This window comes from Uloborus diversus, chromosome 3, assembly GCF_026930045.1.
Source record: "Uloborus diversus isolate 005 chromosome 3, Udiv.v.3.1, whole genome shotgun sequence".
Lineage (NCBI taxonomy): Eukaryota > Metazoa > Arthropoda > Arachnida > Araneae > Uloboridae > Uloborus > Uloborus diversus.
The window spans coordinates 190149088-190170482 of record NC_072733.1 but is presented as its reverse complement, the minus strand read 5'-3'; the positions used below and the strand labels follow the sequence as shown (position 1 = coordinate 190170482).

Sequence of the window (21395 nt, the reverse complement as noted above, 5' to 3'; positions counted from 1 at the left end):
ATGAATGTTGAGTTTTTTTTTTTTTTTTTTTCGACTCGACCACACGTGGATAAGTCAGGGTGGCGACAGATCAGGGAAATCAGGGAGATCAGGGAAAAATCAGGGAACTTTATTAATCAGGGAAAAGTCAGGGAAATATCAGGGAATTTTGAAAAAATAACAAAAAATCAGGGAAAATTGATTTTATCAAGAAAAAAAATTTTTTTTTTGCTTTACAAAATTAAGTTCTCTAATTCCCTATGCATTTTCCGCCAATTATCTGTTCAAAAAAAAGAGTAAAAGTAATGAGGTGCAATTATACACTGCCGCATATTTGCGCATCTTTTTTCCTTAACGTCAAAATATTGAATCTTACTTATTAACCACAGAATGAACTTCCTAAGATTGCTTCTGTGTCTGTTAGGTTGTTTATTTTACCTAGCTCGAAATTTCCTTTCACGCTTTCAATGCTACGTAAAATAAACAACCCTACAGGCAAAGAGGAAGCCTTCATTAATGCCTTAGTTCCTTTGCCTTTATTCCATTGTCTCGAAGTAATTAGCATACTGTAATCGCAATTTCAAGAAGAAATCTTTGGTTTTTGAATTAATACTACAAAAGCTTAAAAGTTATTGCTTCGTGTTTTTAATTTAATTGCTAAAATTAAACTTTCAATCAATTTTTTTTTTTTTTTTTTTTTTTTTTTTTTTGCCGTTATACTATTTGCAGTCACCATAGATCATAAAGGTTTTCTTTTCTTCAGTCTTAAATGATACTTTTATTTTATAACCTAGTTGTATTCTTCTTTTATATGTTTTGAAATTACCTAATTGCTTTTTTTCTTTTTTTTTCTATCATTTCAAAGTTGTTTGTTACAAAAGCAATCTAAGATTTTTTTCGCTACATACATTTGAAATAGAGTTAACTTGTGTACTTAAGTAAATATCTTTCTTTTTTTTTTATTGTTCAAATGCTGTATTCATTCATTAAAACCTATGTTCTTGATTAGAGAAAAGCTCCCTATGAATGGATGTCAAATGGTTTCATCTTTTTTGCATAAATATGTCAGTTAGTTATATAAGAATAATTACATTACTTCTATTCTTCTTAAAATTCTTATGCTAAGTGGTTTCTGGAAGTAAAGTGTTTTTTTTATTTTAATTTTCTATATTCTTTCCATATAGAAAAATTTAATATACTATTTTGTAGGTTTTCCCCCCCAAAAAATTTGACTTAATATGTTTTTTTTAAACAATTTTATTAAAAAAGTAGCATCTTTTAAAAATATATCTTTAATTCAACAACTTAAAACGTTTAAAATACTGCATTTTATACAAACATACAATGGATTTCAAGTAGAGCAAAGAAAGAAAACCATTATCATTGGTAACGTAAATCAGGGAAATTTGGTGAACTTAATCAGGGAAATCATGGAAAAGTCAGGGAACTTTTTTTCATAGTTTCTGTCGCCACCCTGTAAGTGCCTAAGAACGTATAGACACACGAAATATCCATTTTTACGATTCCCGAGTAAGTTACAACGTGTTTTCTCGTGACGTCTGTATGTAGGTATGTATGTATGCGCGTATGTGCGTATGTATGTCGCATAACTCAAGAACGGTATGTCCTAGGAAGTTGAAATTTGGTACGTAGACTTCTAGTGGGGTAGGGTCTAGTTGTGCACCTCTCCTTTTGGTTGCATTTGGGTGTTTCTAAGGGGGTCTTGTACCCCTTTTTGGGGGGAAATCATTGTTAATTTCGATGTAAACTCAAGTGGTGTAAAAATTTGGCGGACACTTGGCGATATATCGCCAGTTTTTTAGTCGTCAACTTGGCAACAAATTTGGCGATTTTTTTTGAGCAATCACGATTGCTTATTGCTCTTATTTGACTGTTTTGATGTCCTATCATTTTATTTTCCCACTGCCACCCTCCGCACATCACCGTCGACCGGGTCCTCACGATGCTGCTCCTATAGCGAAAGCCGTCATCAAGTTGCCTCCATGTCCTACACGCATGCGCATACATACACAGCTACACACACGCACACATACACACACACGCATACATACAGACACCTACACATACACACACATACAAACAACTACCCACACATTCATGCCTGTACACAGACACAAACACATATGCCTACACACACATACACATATCCCCCCCCACACACACACATTCATACACACAATTACCCACACACTTATGCCAGCACACACACAAACACACATGCCTACACACACATACACATACCCCCTACACACATACACATACCCCCTGCACACAAACACACATACCCACCACACACAAATACACACGCTTACATACACACACTCGTGATTGCGAAAAACATAATTTGAATTCAAGATGTCGAAATTCAAATTGATTTTGTTTTTAAATTTGGTTTCAATATGGCCACTGTTGGTGATATTTAGAGAGTAAACTATTGAATCACATTAAAATTATCGATAATGGGAAAATGACATTAAATACTAGTGAAAGGAAGTCACGTAAGGCACACATCAGCTCGTTTTTTTAGAGATTAATAAATATATTGCAAAAAATTAAATAAATTTTAAGAATCATTATTAATTACATGATCTTAATGTTTTTCCTAGATCTTTGGAATTTTATGAGTCCAATCTTAGGTTTGGCAAAATATCCTAATGGCAGCCATGTTGTTTACCCTTAACTAGTTACTTGATTCTTTTGTAACTTAACGGTCAAGGTGGGGTGTACGCAACATTATATTCCCTCTGAAGTGAGCAAAGTTTAGTCAATTAAAGTGGGAAAATTTGCAATGGTTTTTGTATTATTTATTTACGTCAGTACAACTGAAACAATACCGTAAGTTACATACATATACATGAACAGTATTATAATATTATTTTAATATTACAAAGCGTTTCAGTGCAAAAAAAAAAACTAAAAAACATTAATTTGAATTTTGACATCTTGAATTCAAATTATGTTTTTTCGCAATCACGAGTGTGCGTATGTAGGCGTGTGTATTTGTGTGTGGGGGGGTATGTGTGTCGTGTGTAGGGGTATGTGTATGTAGGCATGTGTGTTTGTGTCTGTGTGCAGGCGTGAATGTGTGGGTAGTTGTTTGTATGTGTGTGTGTATGTGTTTGTGTATGTGTGTGTAGGTGTATGTGTGTGTATGTGTTTGTGTGTACATGTGTGTGCGTGCGTGTGTGTGTAGTTGTGTATGTATGCGCGTGTGTGTAGGACATGGATGCAACCTGGAGACGGCTTTCGCTATAGGAGCAGCAGCGTGAGAAGCCGGTCGACGGTGATGGTGCAGAGGGTGGCGATGGGAAAATAAAATGATAGGACATCAAAACAGTCAGGTGAGAACAATAAGCAATCGTGATTGCTCAAAAAAAAGCAAATTCTAGCTTTGGAGGCTCCTGTCTGTTAGTAATAAATATTTGTTGTTGTTACTGAAACCACCCGAGATATCCAGTCCGAGTAATATAATATTTCGATCTGAGGCTAGCTTCTGCAGCTTCCGTTTGATTAGCACCATCAACACACGATGAATGATCAACAGCAAGCACCATCTACTAATATATTTCGACATAATTGATCCAGACGGAAAAGCCGAACAACATCAGATTCAGTACCTGAGAGATTTTGATTTGTAATGGGAACTTAGAGGACTTTCTGGCCAACGACAGATTTCATGTGTATCAGTCATCACTATCATGGAATAGTCTCCGACCTGATTCTTTGACCCTTGAACTACAAGCTCGTTGCCTCACTCATCGGGCGACCTGTAATACATAGTCAGCTTTGTATCGTACTCCGTTGTTCTTCCTTCATGAATTATGACGTTTGAATAACTTTCATAACAGTTAATTAAAATATAACGTTGACTAAGACTATTTCTGACTTTATGACCGTTTTTTAGTAAACTGATGAAACTGATTAAAGCCACAATATATGTACACTTGTTTTATTTCTTTCAGATGACACTGACCAGTTTTGCTACTTTCATACTAGTAAATTCAGAAGATGTTTTAACTCCCACTAGAATATTCGTCACTTTGTCACTCGTCGAACAGCTTAGAGCTGCTCTCTTTGAAATGCCAGATGCTGTATCCCAATATATACAAGTCAGTTTTATAATCCTCATTTCGTTATTTCTAATCCTGTTTGGTAATTTTAAAAACCTATTACTTTTTCATATTTTGAGATTACTTTAAATAATCGTGCAATATCAAAGATAATTTAAATTATATTGATTTCCATAGGCTGTATCATCAATAGAGCGATTGCGAAACTTTTTTATTGCTAACCAACAAGATTCTCAAGTAGTTGGAAACAACACAAGAGAAGGTAATTATCAATAGACTCAACGAATTATTTGTATTTTTATACCAGTTCTCATTTTTAAAAAAGTATATTTTTAATAACGCTTCCACTTTAAAGATAAAAGCGTTTCTATATAGTCCACCCTCTTATGTCGTTATGTTAAAATTACTTAAAATTTTGTCGCACTTGAAGTTGATTAAATAGAACGAATGAAATACAAATAAAAGAGTCGATGTTTAAAGCTCAATGCATGTTAATTGTAGCATAGAAATTAATAGATTAATTCAGGTATTAAGCAACAATTATCATCAGAAAAACTAGCTCAGCAATTGGAGTGGGCATACTGCTACGAACCTTGGCACTAACACATGAAGTGGCGGTGATTCTGGGGGCAAAGGAGGAGACATTCTCCCCACCCCCATCTTTTATGGTTAATTTTTTATTTTATTTTCTAATTTAGAAACCAAAACTAGAAATTATAAAAATGCAAAAAAATTAAAAGTGTTATTAAATTATCATTCCATGGCGCGAGATTCATTTTTGGTGACATTATGAGTGCTACTCGGGTATAGTAGTTGTTTTGTCCTAGGGTAGGTATAGGACAAAATAACACCTGTAAAAAAATGAAAATATCTTATTAATAAGGGATTGGGCCTCCATTTGCCTGAGTTACAGCTTGTATTTGACGTGGGACTGACAAATAAAGGTCTTGAATGTAGTTCATTAGAATTCGCACCTATTCCTCGTGCAAGACCCGCCTTGAGCTCAGATGGAATACGTGGAGGAGAAAAACGCTCACGGACTTAGTTCTCTAAAAAAATTAAAAAAAAACCCAAAGGTTCAATTATGTTCAGATCAGGGGACTAGAGACACCACTTTAGATGTTTCACTTCATTGTACTGCTCATATATCCATGTTTGAACTCAGTGGTGCTTGTGAATAGGGGCGTTCTCATCTTAAAACACCAGACGTTCTCCCGGAAAAGGGTGTGAAGCATAAGGGGAAGTTGGTGGTCGGCGAGAATGATTCGATACTGTTCACCTGTGATTCTCTCCCTCATGGCAACAAGAGGCCCAAAATCCACGAGAAGATATTGCTCCCCACCTTCTCACAGGACCCCCTCCATGCTTCACGATAGAAACCAATCTGTCAATATGATATGCTTCAGCTGGTGTTCGCGGACGAGCACATGTCCGGTATTCTAGAATAGTGTGAATGATGACTCGTCAGACCCTATGGCTTGATCCCATTGCTCCCCCATGTCCAGTTTAGGTGGTCTCTGTACCACCTCTTACTAGCATTTTGCGTCGAAGCTAACGGTTTTGAAATAGCTATTCTGCCATGAATGTGGGCAGCATGCCACTCCCGTTGAATAATATTCATTGATTACGGGCTCTGAAGGTTTGTGATCAATACGGACGTTATCTGCGGCAGTGTATAGCTTGACAGCAAAGAGAAGGCGGATGACCTGGAAGCGAAACCTCATTTCGCATCCTTTGTAATAGGTAGAATCAACCAGAAAGCACCTAAAAGTGAGAGTCGTTCTCACTGATCCTATTTATCCCAAAATAATAACAATCAACCTATTACAAACGATACAAATGATGTGTTTGCTTCAAGGTCAGCCGCCTTCTCTTCGCGGTCAAGCTTTAGTCAGTCTTGCGTTTTCGGTGTAAAATCCTTTTCAACACGCGTCTATCACGATCCTTCAACTTCGACTTTTTCCCACTGCTGTGCTTCGCAGAAGACACCTTCCCCAGGTTTGTATAGGCTGTTATAACGCTTGATAAAGTGGCCCTTGAAACATCCACAAGACTGGCTGTTCTGGACACTGATGCTCCAGCGAGACGAGTTCCAATTACCATGCCTTTTTTGACGTTGGAGAGGTCGGACATAATCACGCTTTGCTAAATACAGATTTTTTGCATGCAACCCTCACACTGCCAAATGCTTGGTGGATATCTTCCCTACTGCCGCGACTTGGTATAGCTTGACCACGAAAAGAAGGCGGATGACCTTGAAGCAAAAACATCATTCGTATCATTTGTAATAGGTTGTTTGTTATTATTTTGGAATAGCTAGCATTAGCGCGAGGATGCCTCTTATTATTCTGTGCTTTCTGGCAGATTCTACCTATTACAAACGATACAAATGATGCTTCGCTTCAAGGTCATCCGCCATCGCTTCGTGTTCAAGCTTTAGCAAACTGTTGCAACACGTTTCGGTCATTTATCCGGCGGTCGAACAAAGACTCAATTTTAACTGGGTGTTCCTATTATTTTGTCCTATACCGGTATACGTTTTGCAGGCGGATGCTTAATCGTATGAGAAGTTATTAATCCTAAATTCAGCGATCGTTGTAGCATGAAAAGGAAGGTCTATCTAGAGTTTGTCTGAGTAAGTCATATGCCATTGTGACATATCAGCCAAAATACTGTGGGAAAATGTTGAAACCACATCAATATATTGGGACAACTAATAAATGAATAAGCTTATTCTTCAGCAAACATGTGACACAGCTGAATCACACTGTTCAACGTACTCGTACATGCAACTCGATCTTTACTAGTCAATGTTTGTAATACCGTAACGCATCACAGATCTCGTTGATGATTTAGGTCTTGATACAACATAAATATACAACAAAAAAAAAAAACACGAGTCAACACTTAAAAAATTAGTGCTTTAATGCAGTGTATTATTTGCATTCAGTAACGTGAATGCTGGCTACTTTGGTCCACATTTTGGAACTTTTTTCACCTTATCCCAATAATTTTGTTATTGTTCCTGTTTCTAGGCTGTGGTAACCTATTTTACACATCTAGGTTTTTGTTAGTTTCATTTTTGAATAGTTATCTTTTTTTTATTTTTTTGGTGTTATTATTGTTTTTTTTTTTTTTCTTTTTTGGAGGTGGGGGAGGGTAGAGGGCAATATCACTCTTGCGTTTGGGTTACTTTGATCCAAAGTGGTCTTTCCTATTTAAAATCAATGTATGACTAACAAGAGCCAAGAAAAGACTTGCGTTCATACGACAATTTATTTATTTGAAGAAGAAAAAACGTATTTCATGAAGTTTCAGTCACATATATTTGTTTTAATTAAAGTTAATATTCCTTTATAATGTAAGTTTGGATCTAGTTATATTCTCAAAAATTGCCGACGGAGAACAATAGTTTAGGATCCTTTGTTTTTGAGGTTTAATAACTTTATTAATAGTATTGTATAGCAAAGGATCTTTAATTGTCGGCGACTTCCAAAACTTCCCAGTGCGCTCCATGCACTCAGCAATAGCTCCTTCTTCTCTCACATCAACAGGTAAAGTAGAGAAGTAGCAGTTAGAGCTATCCTTGGAAACCTGAGCCCATTCAATTGCACAGCAACAAAATTCCGTAAATTTTCCAAAAAGTTTCCGAAAAATTCCAAGAAGTAAACATAACTGGACCGACTTCTAAACTTCCATTTCCTCTTTATCTACCGTAGTAAAAATCATGTCACAGTCTTCTGATGAAATGATATTGTAATAGCTTTCTTTTTATCCGTTGATGAGAGTTCCCAGTTTTTTCTTGTGTTTTACCTGCTTCAGCTGTTCCTTTCCTTTTCCGAATCTCTGTCAGATTTGTTGAAGTTTTTATGCTGTGCCAAAGGGCGTTAGCGTTGACCTTTTGCATAACGTTTACATTGAAATAGATTTTTATTTAGCAATAATTACCCTTATTGCGTAGATTTTAGTAACAGAATAGCCTTTTATGTCCTTAGGTGAGATGCTTGCTCTTTCCAAAGCTAGTTTATCTTGGTCACCAGAGGCTGAACCCACACTAGAAAATGTTGACCTCAGTGTTTCAGCTGGCAAACTTATCGCAATTACAGGACCCGTAGGATCAGGAAAGTCTTCCCTGCTTTCAGCTATTTTGGGAGAGTTGTACAAAACTGCAGGAACTATTGATTTAAAGGTAAAAAGGAGATAATTATCTTAAACTATCCATGGAGAGTCGCTGTCAATGACTTATTTCTTCATAAAAATTAATGAAAATTTCAGATTATTCATCAAATAGTTATTTATTATGAAAATTACAGGAGCAAATATTTATTAACTTTGTCGTCAAGACAAATTATCTAAAATATGATTTTTCTTCTGTATCGAACTAACTTTACTTCCGATTTAAATTTGTTTTTTGTTTTTTTCCCCACAGCGTAATTTCCGTACGTCTAAAGAGTAATTATGTGACTAATTTCAGCAGCTTCTGTTCATTAAATATTGTTTTTCCTTTAAGAAAAAAAATGGTTCATGATCACATTTTTGAAGAAATTCTTGTAATTATACAATACATGTAGAATGCTTTTGCAAAATAATCTGACGTTATGTAAAAAAAAACAGATTGAACAGTTGGATGAAGCCCATCGGCATTACACTAGAACACTTTTTATATTTTAGGTAACAAACAAAGAGTTAAAATTAGCTGGTTAGTGTAGATGGAGTTCTATTGCACTTCTAAAAGATGAACAGAAATAGATCCTACCGTGCTTATTGGTGTAAACTTTTATCAAACGGCATTTCAAAACCGATGCTACTAAGCTAGTTTATGGAATATGACTCTCCCTTCCCGTTCTGATTGATTTTGCAGCATATAACTGAAGTATTGTTTGCTGTACAGTTACGAAGCATGTGCCAACGCTGCTGCCAACAAGTCTTTAAAATGCTCAAAAATTTTGTTTATGTTGCTTCTTTCTCGTGGCTTTGTTCGAAATGATTTCGGTAGCATCAAACTGCAGCCCCTACGTTTTCAAACCAATAACTATTTGTCCAGAAAAAAGAAGCATTTACTTTTCAAGGTAATAAATAAATAACCCCGTTGATGCTGATCGAATGAAACTAACATTTAAAGCTGTTTCGATTGATTAACATCCAATTGGGAATCGCTCTTCATTCTTCTGTGGTTGATCTAAGTACAAACCAGTTCCATTTAAATGTCATCTTACTAGGTATCATTCCATAAAAATCCTCATTGACTTGTCCGATTGAATCTGAATTAACCTTCACACAACACTCAAATCTGTTTTTGTGCGGTTTTTTATTTGTGCAAATTATTATCATTATTTTATTTATTTATTTATTTATTATTATTTTTTTGTCGGATAAGAAAATTTAAATCAAATTGGAACCTAATTGACGAGGTTATCGATAAAATGTGTGCGAGGTAGATTTTGAACCAGTTTACTACAAGAAATTTCGCGTACTGTCAGACTTCGAGGGATAATAGTTAAAAGAGAAACTAGGGAGACTTGATCCAATTTTTGGTTTTTTTTATCTTCCTTTTTTTTTTTTTTTTTGTAGAATAGAACGAAATAAAAATATATGTTAACAGTTTATCATTACGCATATTATTAAGGCTAAAAATAATACAGTGAAAACTGTGTAAGTTGACCACTTGCGGTGCTCTACTTTAGTGATCAACTTAAACAGGTGATCAACTTACAGAGGTTGATTTATATGATAAAGATTGATTCCGTGCCTGAAAAAAGCGGTCAACTTAGACAGGTGGTCAACTTCACAGATTTTACTGTTGCAGAAATCTAAGCAGAAATGGTGTAAGAAAATTATATCCCTCAAGTCTGTATATGGGTCAAATGTCCCTAAATCTGGGAAGATTTAACCATTTAGGGAGACATGACCCACCTTCATGAATGTAAGAAGACTATAGATACTGAAATCAAAAACGCAGGTCTGATGGTGCTTTTTGCTTTAATAAGTGACACTTGAAGTGAATGAACAAATGTTCACTCTTTAGGTGAAGTGTTAAAAATTTTTTTTTAATAAATTTTACTCCACATCGGTAGAAAAACAGAAGTCGAACAGAAAACTTAATCAGCTCAGACCTAAACAATAATTCAGTTATTTTAATTTGTAACAAATCATTGGGCTTAGAGATTATAGGAATATTTTAGTTATTTGTCAAATAAAAAAATCAGACCTTCATAGTCACAATACTAGAATTATTGCTTATAAAGTAAAATCCTTGGGGCTTAATCACAATATTTTAGCTATTCATAAACAAAAATTCATTGAAAAAAAACTCAAATTATTCTTTGGGTCAAGTCTCTCTAGTTAGCTTGGGTCAAAGCTAGTTCAACCAAATAAAATCATTTGGTCTAAATCACCGTATTTTAGCTATTCATGAAAAAAAAAAATCATTGAAAAAGCACCAAATTAAGCAAAACCATCAAATTAGTCTTTTGGTCAAGTTTCCCTGGTTAGCTTGGATCAAAGCTTCCTAGGTAGCTTTCTTTTGTTTACCTTAAATTTTCAGCAACTTACTGCATATCAATATATGCCTAAAAAAGTGACAAAAACATACATTCTTTTAAAATTCATTTCCCTCTATTCTAGAGGTTAAAATTCAATAGAATCCAAAATCTTCAAACTTTACTTGAAAGGTGCAGAACCATCCAACACTGAATTTCTTGCAAACCACGCATAAAAAACTTTTTAATTGTGTACCTAAAATTATTTTCAAAGCTACTCGTTCAATTTTGAGCGATTCTTTTAATGCGTTTTCTTTTATGCGGTCCCCTTCCATCGCACAAAAACATGTTTTAGTGTACATTTTACTTGAAAGAGAATGTTTATGTGTTACATTATTATTTTCGTTCAATTTTCAAAAATTAAATTTTTGTGCTACTTTTTCTTGAAAAGTTAACTATATATTGCCTTCATGTTCTTAGGGCAGTATTGCATATGTTCCGCAGCAAGCGTGGATACAAAATAGAAGTTTAAAACACAATATTTTGTTTTTAAAACCAATGAAAGAAGAGTTCTATAACAAAGTTCTAGACTGCTGCTGCTTAAGACCAGATCTTGATATTTTGCCTGCTGGTGATGAAACTGAGATCGGTGAAAAGGTATGATTATTTCCATTGAAATACAACATACAATATTAACTTTGCCAATATTAAATATCTTTGTAAAGCTGCACATTTATTTTATTTTATTTTATTTTACTTTATTTTATTTTATTTTATTTTATTTATTTATTTATTTATTTATTTATTTATTTTGACATTGAAAAAAGTCCATTTTTACCACAAATTATTAAATAATTTCTAGTTTCTATGCTTGCAGCAAAAAATTTATCTATAAATATACAGTGTGAAAGAGAAATACAATAAAAATATAATTCGTGAAAGCAGTTTTTGCACTTTAACGGACAATTTTAATAAGAAGGTTAAGTTTATATTTTATAGAACTATATTATTTTTTTTAAATCATGCTTTCTAAGGATCTGAAAGAGAATGCATACATAATCTGCGTTTCATAATATCCGTTAAAGCATTTATTCAAATTAGAGTACAGAGCTAAATCAACTACTTAAAGGAAAATCAATACGTGTCAGTGTAAATTATGTTATAAATTTAAAACTTCCAAATCGTTATCACCATACGGCTTTTCTGTTTTTTCGTAACAATATGATACTTTTGCATATCAGTAAACAAATACTAGAAGCATCTTAAGAGTACCCTAAAGTAGTAGTTTTTATTCATACTCTGAACTAAGTGCATAAAAGTCAACAAAGCCAGACTTATAGGTTTTAAATTTATTTGCAACATAGTACGTGTTTTCGGGCACATTCTTTTATTAAAAAGGAAGAGTATTAAAAGAAAAGAATTTCTAAAATGGGATGAGTGTCAATAAAAAATTGCGACTTTCAAATTTTCAAATGAAATTCATATAAAAAAAATCCATTTTTGCATTTTCAATTGATAACTGTACATTAAACCGAAACTAGTTTTTAAATGATGTTTTCTCATTCACAATTGAAAACTTCCTTTTATATTTTCATTCATTTTTTCAATGTTTTTTACTGTCAGGGAATAAATTTAAGTGGTGGTCAAAAGCAACGAGTGAGCTTGGCTCGAGCAGTGTATCAAAACAAGGACATTTACATCCTAGACGATCCACTGAGTGCTGTTGATGTTCACGTGAGAAAAGCACTTTTTGATGATGTCATAGGCAGTAAAGGACTGTTGCAGAACAAGGTAGCTTCATCTGTCATATATAATCAAAAAAGAAGCTATTCTAAAAGCATTTTTGCAGGGGTGCTCACTTAGGGGGAGGGAGAGGGGTCATGGCGCAGACTGCGCCATTGAAATTTTAAGGGGGTAGTTGTTTTGAGGGGTATTTTTCAATTGCTTTTTGGGGGGTTCATGATATTTAGGGGGGTGCGCCCTTGCTCTTAGGAGAGGAGCGCACCTCTGGTATCTGTGCACTTTTATAGTATCATAAAAGGAAAATATAAAGCATAGAAGGAGGGGCAAAACTTGAACGTTATGTGAGTATCCATTAAGTGTGTACTTTAGCGCTAAGAGTGGAAGTGAGGAGTGTTTTTCTTTTTATTGGAGTAGTTTACAAGAATATTAGTTTTGATAAGTTAAATACATCTGCCACTGTGTTGTCACATTGGTTTTCCAACATATGGTTAAGCATGCTTGTTTTACACAGTTATGCAAAAACTAAGGGCGAGACGGTTTTCTCAATACAACGTTGTGCAAAAGCTTTCCTACTCAACAGAAATACCAGAACATGCCTGAGACGTAGGATCATTGGAAACGTAAGCAACAATTTCTAAAAAAAAAAAAAAAATACTCAGTCATGAGACTGCCGACAGAAGTGAAAACTGAAAACTACGAAATAAATTTGCTAGTTTTGTGCGCGCGCGTGTGTGGGTGTGTATTTAATTTTCATTTAAAATTAATTGCAATATATTAAGTAGTGTATATATAATAGAAGTACGAGGATTGCTATTTATATTTCTGGCCTTGGCAATATTAACAGTTGCTAAGCGACCGTGTACGATTCCAAACCGAAATTTGATGTTTTAACCATAAAATCTTCAAAACAGTTTGCCATTTTTATCGCAATTTGTTGTTTACATTGAAAATGAAACTGGAATTGAATCGTGAACATTTTCAGGCGATTATTTTCAAAACATTCGACGAGGAATAACAAGACAAGAGTGCATCGATGAATTTAATTAGTATTTACACAAGGTAAAGCACCACCTTACAGATCTGTAAACAACTGGAGAAGTAATTTGATCGCAGTCAGCGTTCACTCGAGGATGAATTCTGTGAAGATCGTCCAAAATCTGCTGTTGTGACAGAAAATATTGATACTGTTCGTGAACTGATAAAACAAGATCGTCATATGTGAAATACCGTGAGATTGAAGCATCTTTGGGCATCAGTATGACAAGCATCAATAAGATATTACATGGACATTTGGCTGTGAAAAAAAAATTGTTCCCGTTGGACCCTGCATATTCTGACAAATGCTCAAAAGAAGGCTCGTGTCGATTGGTGCATGGATATGTTGAAAAATTTCGTTCAAGATACATCAAAAGCAGTGTATAACATCTACACAGGTGATGAGTCATGGATCTATGCATATGAGGCCGAAACAAAACAGAATTTGACTGTATGTATACAACCAAAATAACCAAACCAAATACAACGAAAGTTGTTCGTAGAAGAAGCACATCGAAGTAAATGGTTTCTCGTTTCTTCGGCATTACCGGTCATGTCATGGCAGTGACGTTGGAGCAAGGCAGAACAGTCAATTATGAATAGTACGCGACCATTTGTTTCCCAGAAGTCATCGGAGATATTTGTAAAAAGCAGAAGACGCGGCGAATCATTATCCATCACGATTACTGCGAGCTCACATGTATTGGTTCAAACAAAGGAATTTTTGACCGTCCAAAACATCGAATTAATACCCAAACATCAAAAATTAGTTAAGAGGTCAACGATCTTCGACACCCCAAGAAGCGGTTAATGCTTATGCACATTTTGGAGTTACTTCAGTTGGAATGGAAAAAATGCTTTGAACATTGGTTCATACGCATGCTAAATAACATTGATCTATATGGAGAATATTTTGAAAAACAATAAAACCAATTTTAAGCATATAGCTATCTGTATTTTAATCGTTATGCCAGAAATATAAATAGCAACCCTCGTATATGTAATTGTAATATGCATAAAAATACTTGCTTTATATAAGTACATAGTTATAATTTTCATTCAAAAATTGTTGTATTGCGTTTATAGACTTAGCAGCTGAAATATAAACAGCAACCGTTACAATTAGCTGTCCATTTGCAGAGTGACAACGACAAACACACGCATCACCGATATCAGAAACAATATTGTTTTTCCCTTCTCAAAAGATGTCCAAATTATCTAAGACGTTTTCACTTCAAAGTATCATATAAGCTTTAAAATGCTTTTTCTAGAAAAAAAAAGCACTAACCCGGGTGAGGATCGAACTCACGCTCCTTGAGATTACTTACTCAGGAATCGGATTGTGAGACTCAAGCGCTGCTATTAGTGCTATATAAGGTTAGCAATTTTCAACGAAAGCGACATAGTAAAAGAACTGAGAAAAGCCGCGCATGCGCTGTATTCCAAACGTCGGTGACGGTGTTGCAAAATAAATGTTTTTTCCTCACCTGAAAAATGCTCAACGCGCCTAAAGAAGTTTTCACTTTAAAAAAAAAGAAAGAAAAGAAAAATAGCATGGATCCCATTATGACTAAAGGCCGAAACAATCATGCGACAGGTGTCTAGCAAGAAACATTTACCTATCTTCTCGTGACTGCGGTGTAGGTTTCATTTCGTTTGCCTATGCTCAGTACGACATTGTCAATGAGTTTAAGGCAATGCTACCCAAGTCTTATTGTATCGCCAATCATCGTTCCAGGATCGCTACTGGTGGTAAGCTACGTGCTCCCAACCGTCCCCTTAGAATGCCCTGTATACGACTATTCTCGAGGGTTATTTAGATCCGGAGACCTTGCAAACCAATAAAAGTGCTCAATATCCCCACTCTCTAACAGCTTATCGACAGCAATTGTGCAATGCCTCGGTGGTTTTAGTCGTTAAAAATAACTGAGGATAGTACCTCTAAAAAGACGGATATAAGGAAGGAATTTGTTACAGTATAAGGCCCTAGCGATTGTACCTCTTTCGAAAATGTGATCGTCTGTTCGGTTAGCAAGCTTCCTCAAATTAGAACTCTGCGACCTCCTTTCGATGATGTTGGAGGGTTTATTGCGAGTTCCCTGCTCCCTCTAGGTGTGCGTGTTCAGAAACCGTACTGAAAGACTAAATTTGTTCTCATCCGAAAAGTATTCTGCTCCATTGATTATCTGTGCAATTCTAGTTGTCCCGGAATCACAGAAAACCCGTTCTCGATGAGCAGATGTTAAAGGTGCACACCGTACAAGTCGTCATAGAAACAAACTACCACTATACAGGATCCTGGTCATGGTAAAACGCAAAATTGGTCGTCCAGTCTATTGCATCTGTGCGACGATTTATCCCGCCGTCTGTTCCGTGGTCATTCTTTGATGTAGGGCAATATATTAGTAATTAGCTGCCGTAGTTGCTTGTGGACTACCACCGTTGAACCGTCGAACTGCTCTTCTTGTAGTTTGAAGTGCTTTCCAAAACCGTTTAACAGTGCTATGAGTATAGTCTCAAGCTTCATAACCATATGTTTCACACTACAACCTTCCTCAGTCTTACCAATGATTCGACCTCGAATAAAATCACGTAGATGTCGTCTAATACAGATTCCCACTCAGGCAGCGACTTAACGTTTAAACTGATATATGTGTCATTCTTTGTTAAAGTAATGTTCTTGTAATGATTTTACAATGCCTTATCATATGAATCCCTTTGCAGATTTTTTCTTAGAAGAAAAAATACAAGTGTACTTGTGAGATATTTATCTTTCGGGAAGTGCTTTGCTTCGCTTTTTTTACTAAAGATTTAACTAAATGTAGCAAGCAAACAAATACGCATTTTAAAAATATGGAGGGAGACCACTTTTACACTGAGCGATACATATATCGTCTAATTGCGTCCCCAAAAATTATGAACTCTCAGTCTGCCACCGTACTTTTTATCGTACTTGCCTTTTCCTTCAGATGATATGCTAATCTATCAGCTTCGAGCTTAATTTTGCTTAAAAGGGAAATATTTTAATAAAAATCAATGGTACTCTTATATTAGATTAAGTCGATGACTTCGTAGTTCAATCTGCCAATTAAGTGCATCATTACTGTAGAATAACATATTTTACAGACTAGAATCCTGGTAACACATGACATATCTGTACTTCCTGGCGTCGATTTGATTGTGACCATAAAAGATGGAAAGATTGTAGAAACCGGGACATATTCTGAGCTTATGAAAAATGAAGGAGCTTTTTCAGCCTTCATCAGTGAACATGCTAATCCAAATTCAGCGGTAAACACTGCTGAACAACCGAAAAATTATGGAAGGTAACTCATTTATCTTTTATATACAGGGTGTGGCAAAACTAATGGTCCATACTAAAAGCGGTGATAGACCTTGCCAAAATAAACAACTTTCACAATGCAATGTGTGGTCAGAAAGCAAGCGGCAGGCCGGGAGAGGATACTTTGTTCGCAGAAATGGGGAATATAAAAAAGACTAAAAACAATAATATGAAGACAAAGATCCTTTACTTATAACTTTATAACTACGTTATTTAGATGGATGCAAGTACGTAACTTCTTCCAGCAGGTAGTGCCCGATTTATGAACATGTACCAGCAAGTGGACGCTCATCGCGTAAGCAGAGGAACTTTCCCGAAAAAGCGCTACAGATCTTTATGATATGACATGAATATTCTAACGTGTCCGTTGTTCAATGCATCGCTGATATGAAACTTGTTTTGCAGCTTGCGGGCACTCATTTGAGCATTTGTAATAAATAAAGGTTCTGTATCTTCATATTGCTGTTCCTGATCTTTATTGCATTCCCCATTTCTGCGAATCAAGTACCCGCTCCCAGCCTTCCGTTTGCGTTTATGTCATATCATAAAGATCTGTAGCGCTTTTTCGGGAAAGTTCCTCTAGTTATGCGATGGGCGTCCACTTGCTCGTACATGTTCATACATCGGGCAACACCTGCTGGAAGAAGTTACGTACTTGCATCCATCTAAATAACGTAGTTATAAAGTTATAAGTAAAGGATCTTAGTCTTCAGATTGTTGTTTTTACTCTTTTTTATATTCCCCATTTCTGAGAACAAAGTACCCTCTCCCAGCCTTCCGTTTGCGTTCCGACCCAACATTGCATTGTGAAAGTTGTTCCTTTTGGCAAGGTCTATCACCCCTTTCAGTATGAACTATTAGTTTTGCAACCCCCTGAATAATTATAGCTTATGGGCTTAGCTCTTATCTTTATTTTTCACATAGGTCATTATCTCGATTTGCTTCAACGGACTCGGAGAAATCCAAGAAGTCGCTAGAGCGATCATCAAGTCAAGATAAAAATGTAAAAGCGTTGTTAGAAAAACAGGACATGGCAAGACTTATAGAAGAAGAAAAAATGGAAACTGGTGGAGTAAGATAAGATCTATTGATGTTTACAACAAGTACAGTTAGTACCAGATAATTATATAGCATTGTCTATTATGTTTCTTTTTTGAACGATTCTTCATTTCGAAATATGCTTATTTTGAATTTTTATCCTAATTATGAAGCAATTTTATGCCATGGGACTTTCATTTAATAGTTTTGTCAAATGGTTTAAAGGTTAAGAAAGTGGTTCTTGTACCACTATAGAAAATGATAGCTAATCACAGCTTCGTTTTAAAATGATTTAATTTCTAATAACAACATTACTTATGCAACAGTAGAACTTCTTGTCCTACTGAAGCCCAGTGGCTCAGTGGTAGCTCTTCGCGCTCCTACCACTCAGGCCCGAGCTTTATTCCCGGGTAGAGCATGTCGACTCAGCCGTTCATCCTTTTAGTGGATCGATAAAATAAGTACCAAGCGTACTTGGGAACTAAACCCTAGGGGTTCCGCGTTCGGATGACCAACTAACCGGAACATCTGCCTAGCACACCACAGCCCTTGATTCGGAAGACTGAGATGGGCACAGTAGGTTTTGGACCCCAGTTGACAAAAAATGACATTATTTTTGATTGCTAAAAGCCTGTAGTATAAATAGTAGTTGTAAACAAGTAGTTGTAAACATTTAGAGGGGGTCAAGGAGGTTCCATTGTCCTCCTCCTTGATTTTGCAAAGCTATGTATTTACATGTAAGTGGGTGCGGTTGTTGTTGCTTTTGGTATAATTTACACTTTAAAAGCAATTCAGAAACGTTTCTGGAAAATAATGGGCAGCTGATGCGCCGAACTTCTGCCCGTAATGTATCTTGCAAAAGACGGGAACGTTTTCCGCTAAATGTCGGCAACCTTTCTGAAATTATCCTTGAAATTTTCTGAAGAATTTGGAAATCTCGCCGGTTTAAACCAGTCATGTCGCGGGATCCTTCAAGAAAAATTACTTAGGTTTATGGTAATTGATTAGAACCTTCCTGAATTACCAAGAAAACTCATGAAGCATAAATCCAAACATGGCCAAAGCTAAGACAGAATTACAAGTAAGAACCAAGCATCTTCCTTCCCTTGCAAAGCTGCATTTATCCGCCGTCATTGGGAGCATAGTCAATCGAACTAAAGCCGGTTCACTTAAAAAACACGCTCAGTTATTCTTTAAACTAGTAACTAAAAATAGTTTTCACAACAGTGAAAAGTCTGCATTAGCGCAACTTGTAGCAATTTAGGAAACTTTTCTTTTTTGCAAAAATACTTGATTTTACGGGAAAATAGATGAAAATCTGAAATCCCAAAATGTTCCACGGAAATAATCAGTGACCTTTCGGAATTTTTTTACACTGCATTACATTGAGTAGGGTGATCTAAAAAAAAAACGAATGTCGATGTTTCAAGTCGCACACCCTCTTATATTTTTTATTTTAGTTCAAAACGATTATAAAAAAAGTTTAATATAATTTGAACTATTGCAACCCGCGCGTGCCAATTTGCGTCCGAAAGTGTTTGTACTAGACTGAATCGATTTTTTTTTCTTCTGAAGTTTGAAATTTCATGTTCATAAAACGTTGCTCCTATAAACGTTGCCACTACTAACGTTGCCACAAGTACAATGTACCACAAAAGTATTTATCCAAATTAAAAAATACTTAGGTGTTTAGCAGGAAAACTAAAATTTGTAATTTTCTTCAAAAAATTGATTTTTTTTCTATATATTTATATACAAATGTGAGATATATTTTATGAAGAAAAAATATTAACAGGAAACTCGGTGATTAGAGCTAAATAGAAATTTTTGCTCTCTTGCAATATTTAAGTCTCCCTTATATTACTCAAAGTATGGATTTTTTAAAGTTCAAATTAAATGTTTTATTTTAAATACATTTTTTTATTATTCATTTGCAAATATTAATTTTAAAATGTGCTCACTTTTGATTTTTGAACTTGATATTTTATTGAGATGTATATGTAATTTTTTAAAAAATAAATCGAAAAAATCCATTCTTTGAGGAAAATCATTAATTTTAGGCCTCCTGATGGGCACCTGAATATTTTTTAATTCGGATAAATATTTATGTGGTATATGTGGGGCTATAGAGACATCGTTTTATCAAAATGTAATTTTGAACTTCCAAAAAAAGAAAAAATATATATTCAGCCTAGTACACAGGGAGGGCTGGTTTACACTTTCGGGCATAAGTCGGCACGTTTTGCCGTTGCTCAAATTATATGAAACTTTTTTTACAATTGTTTTGACCTAAAAGGAAAAATATTAGAGTTTGTGCGACTTATCAAACATCGATTTTCGTTTTTTTTTTGGGGGGGGGGACACACACCCTAATATACACCCTGGAAAAGTTCGAAATGTCGAGGCCTGGTTGTATCGCTCATTTATGAGTAAAGTGTTTTATTTTTCCTACTTATTTTGCAATGTTTTAGCAGTAATTTCTGTGCCTATTTAGAGAAAAAAGGATAGAATACTTAAAGTTAATACGCGAAAGTTGCTTGTAACAGCTTTAAAATAGCTCATTTGAAAATCCTAAGCTTGATAGACTTTCGATTGTAATAAAATGTTGAAATGCAATTTAAAATACACATTATTTTCAAATGCTATATTTGGAACGTCTAGTTTATGTCTGCAGTGTTTATTATTTAACGTATTTTTAACACGGATTTTTTAAGACTCAGTTGTGAGGAATTTTATTATTTTCGTTTTTGCCTGGTAAAAGCAAAAGTAGTTCAACAGTGATACGCAAGGGGTTTTTTTATGCCATGGAATTGCTTCACTTGTGCTCTGAACATTATATCTATATCTTAAAATATCTCTAAAAAAAAATTATTGTCATCAAAAACTATTATTGCCAGAAAATGTTGAGTTCTAATCATATTACTACATATTGAGTTTTCCCTAATTCATTAATTTTCCTTATAGGTAAAACGAGGAGTGTATTTAAGTTACGTTCGGCACTTTAGCTTACTACTTTTCATCCCAACAGTATTAGGGTTTCTTTCGTATGTTACTTTTGAGGTAAGTGAATTTTCACATATGAAATGTGCTCCAAAAAAAAAAAAATCATTTTAAATGCGTTTCGAAAATTTATCTTAACGGTGTTGATAAATGAAATGAATTATATATGTCACGGTAAGTGTGATAAATCCGGTGATTTTGTAAAATCCTCGGTGATTATTCACATTCCCTACTAAAATTGGTAAATCTGATCAATTATTGAACATGAAGCAATATTTGTTACATTTACCGGTGAATTTATATAATCCCCGATTCGTGATGGGGAATTTAATAAAAGTCGATATTTAGCCGAAATTCGTTCAGTTGCCGCAACTACCTGGCTTTTCTATGGCGTTTGGTGTCTCTACGCAACGATTGTTCACAGACTCTTCGTCTTTATGTCATACGTACTTGTCTGCGTCTGTGTATGGATTGACCTTGTTAGTGGGATTTTTAATTTCCACTTTATACAGTAACCTTTCATTAATCGATGCCCTTTAAAATTTTTTACCGATTAATCCGGACAGTAGGAGAAGGGGAGGGGGAGTAGAAAAGGCATTCTAAACAACCAACTATTTACCAACTAATTAACCAACTCATCAACCTACATCAAGGAAGAATAAATGGACGAATTACTGCGTTCCCATA

At 35.1% G+C, this 21395-nt stretch overlaps 1 protein-coding gene across 1 annotated transcript in view; it reads left to right on the top strand.

The window, feature by feature from the left end:
• Positions 1 to 3992: 3992 nt before the first annotated feature.
• LOC129218467 (multidrug resistance-associated protein 1-like) overlaps positions 3993 to 21395 on the top strand; it is a 44968-nt gene continuing 27565 nt past the window's right edge. The window contains exons 1-8 of the mRNA XM_054852746.1: positions 3993 to 4109; positions 4248 to 4332; positions 8066 to 8259; positions 11030 to 11206; positions 12173 to 12340; positions 16454 to 16653; positions 17595 to 17742; positions 20673 to 20768. Coding sequence (XP_054708721.1) covers positions 4080 to 4109; positions 4248 to 4332; positions 8066 to 8259; positions 11030 to 11206; positions 12173 to 12340; positions 16454 to 16653; positions 17595 to 17742; positions 20673 to 20768 — 1098 coding nt within the window. The 5' untranslated portion in view covers positions 3993 to 4079. The remainder of the gene's footprint in view (positions 4110 to 4247; positions 4333 to 8065; positions 8260 to 11029; positions 11207 to 12172; positions 12341 to 16453; positions 16654 to 17594; positions 17743 to 20672; positions 20769 to 21395) is intronic.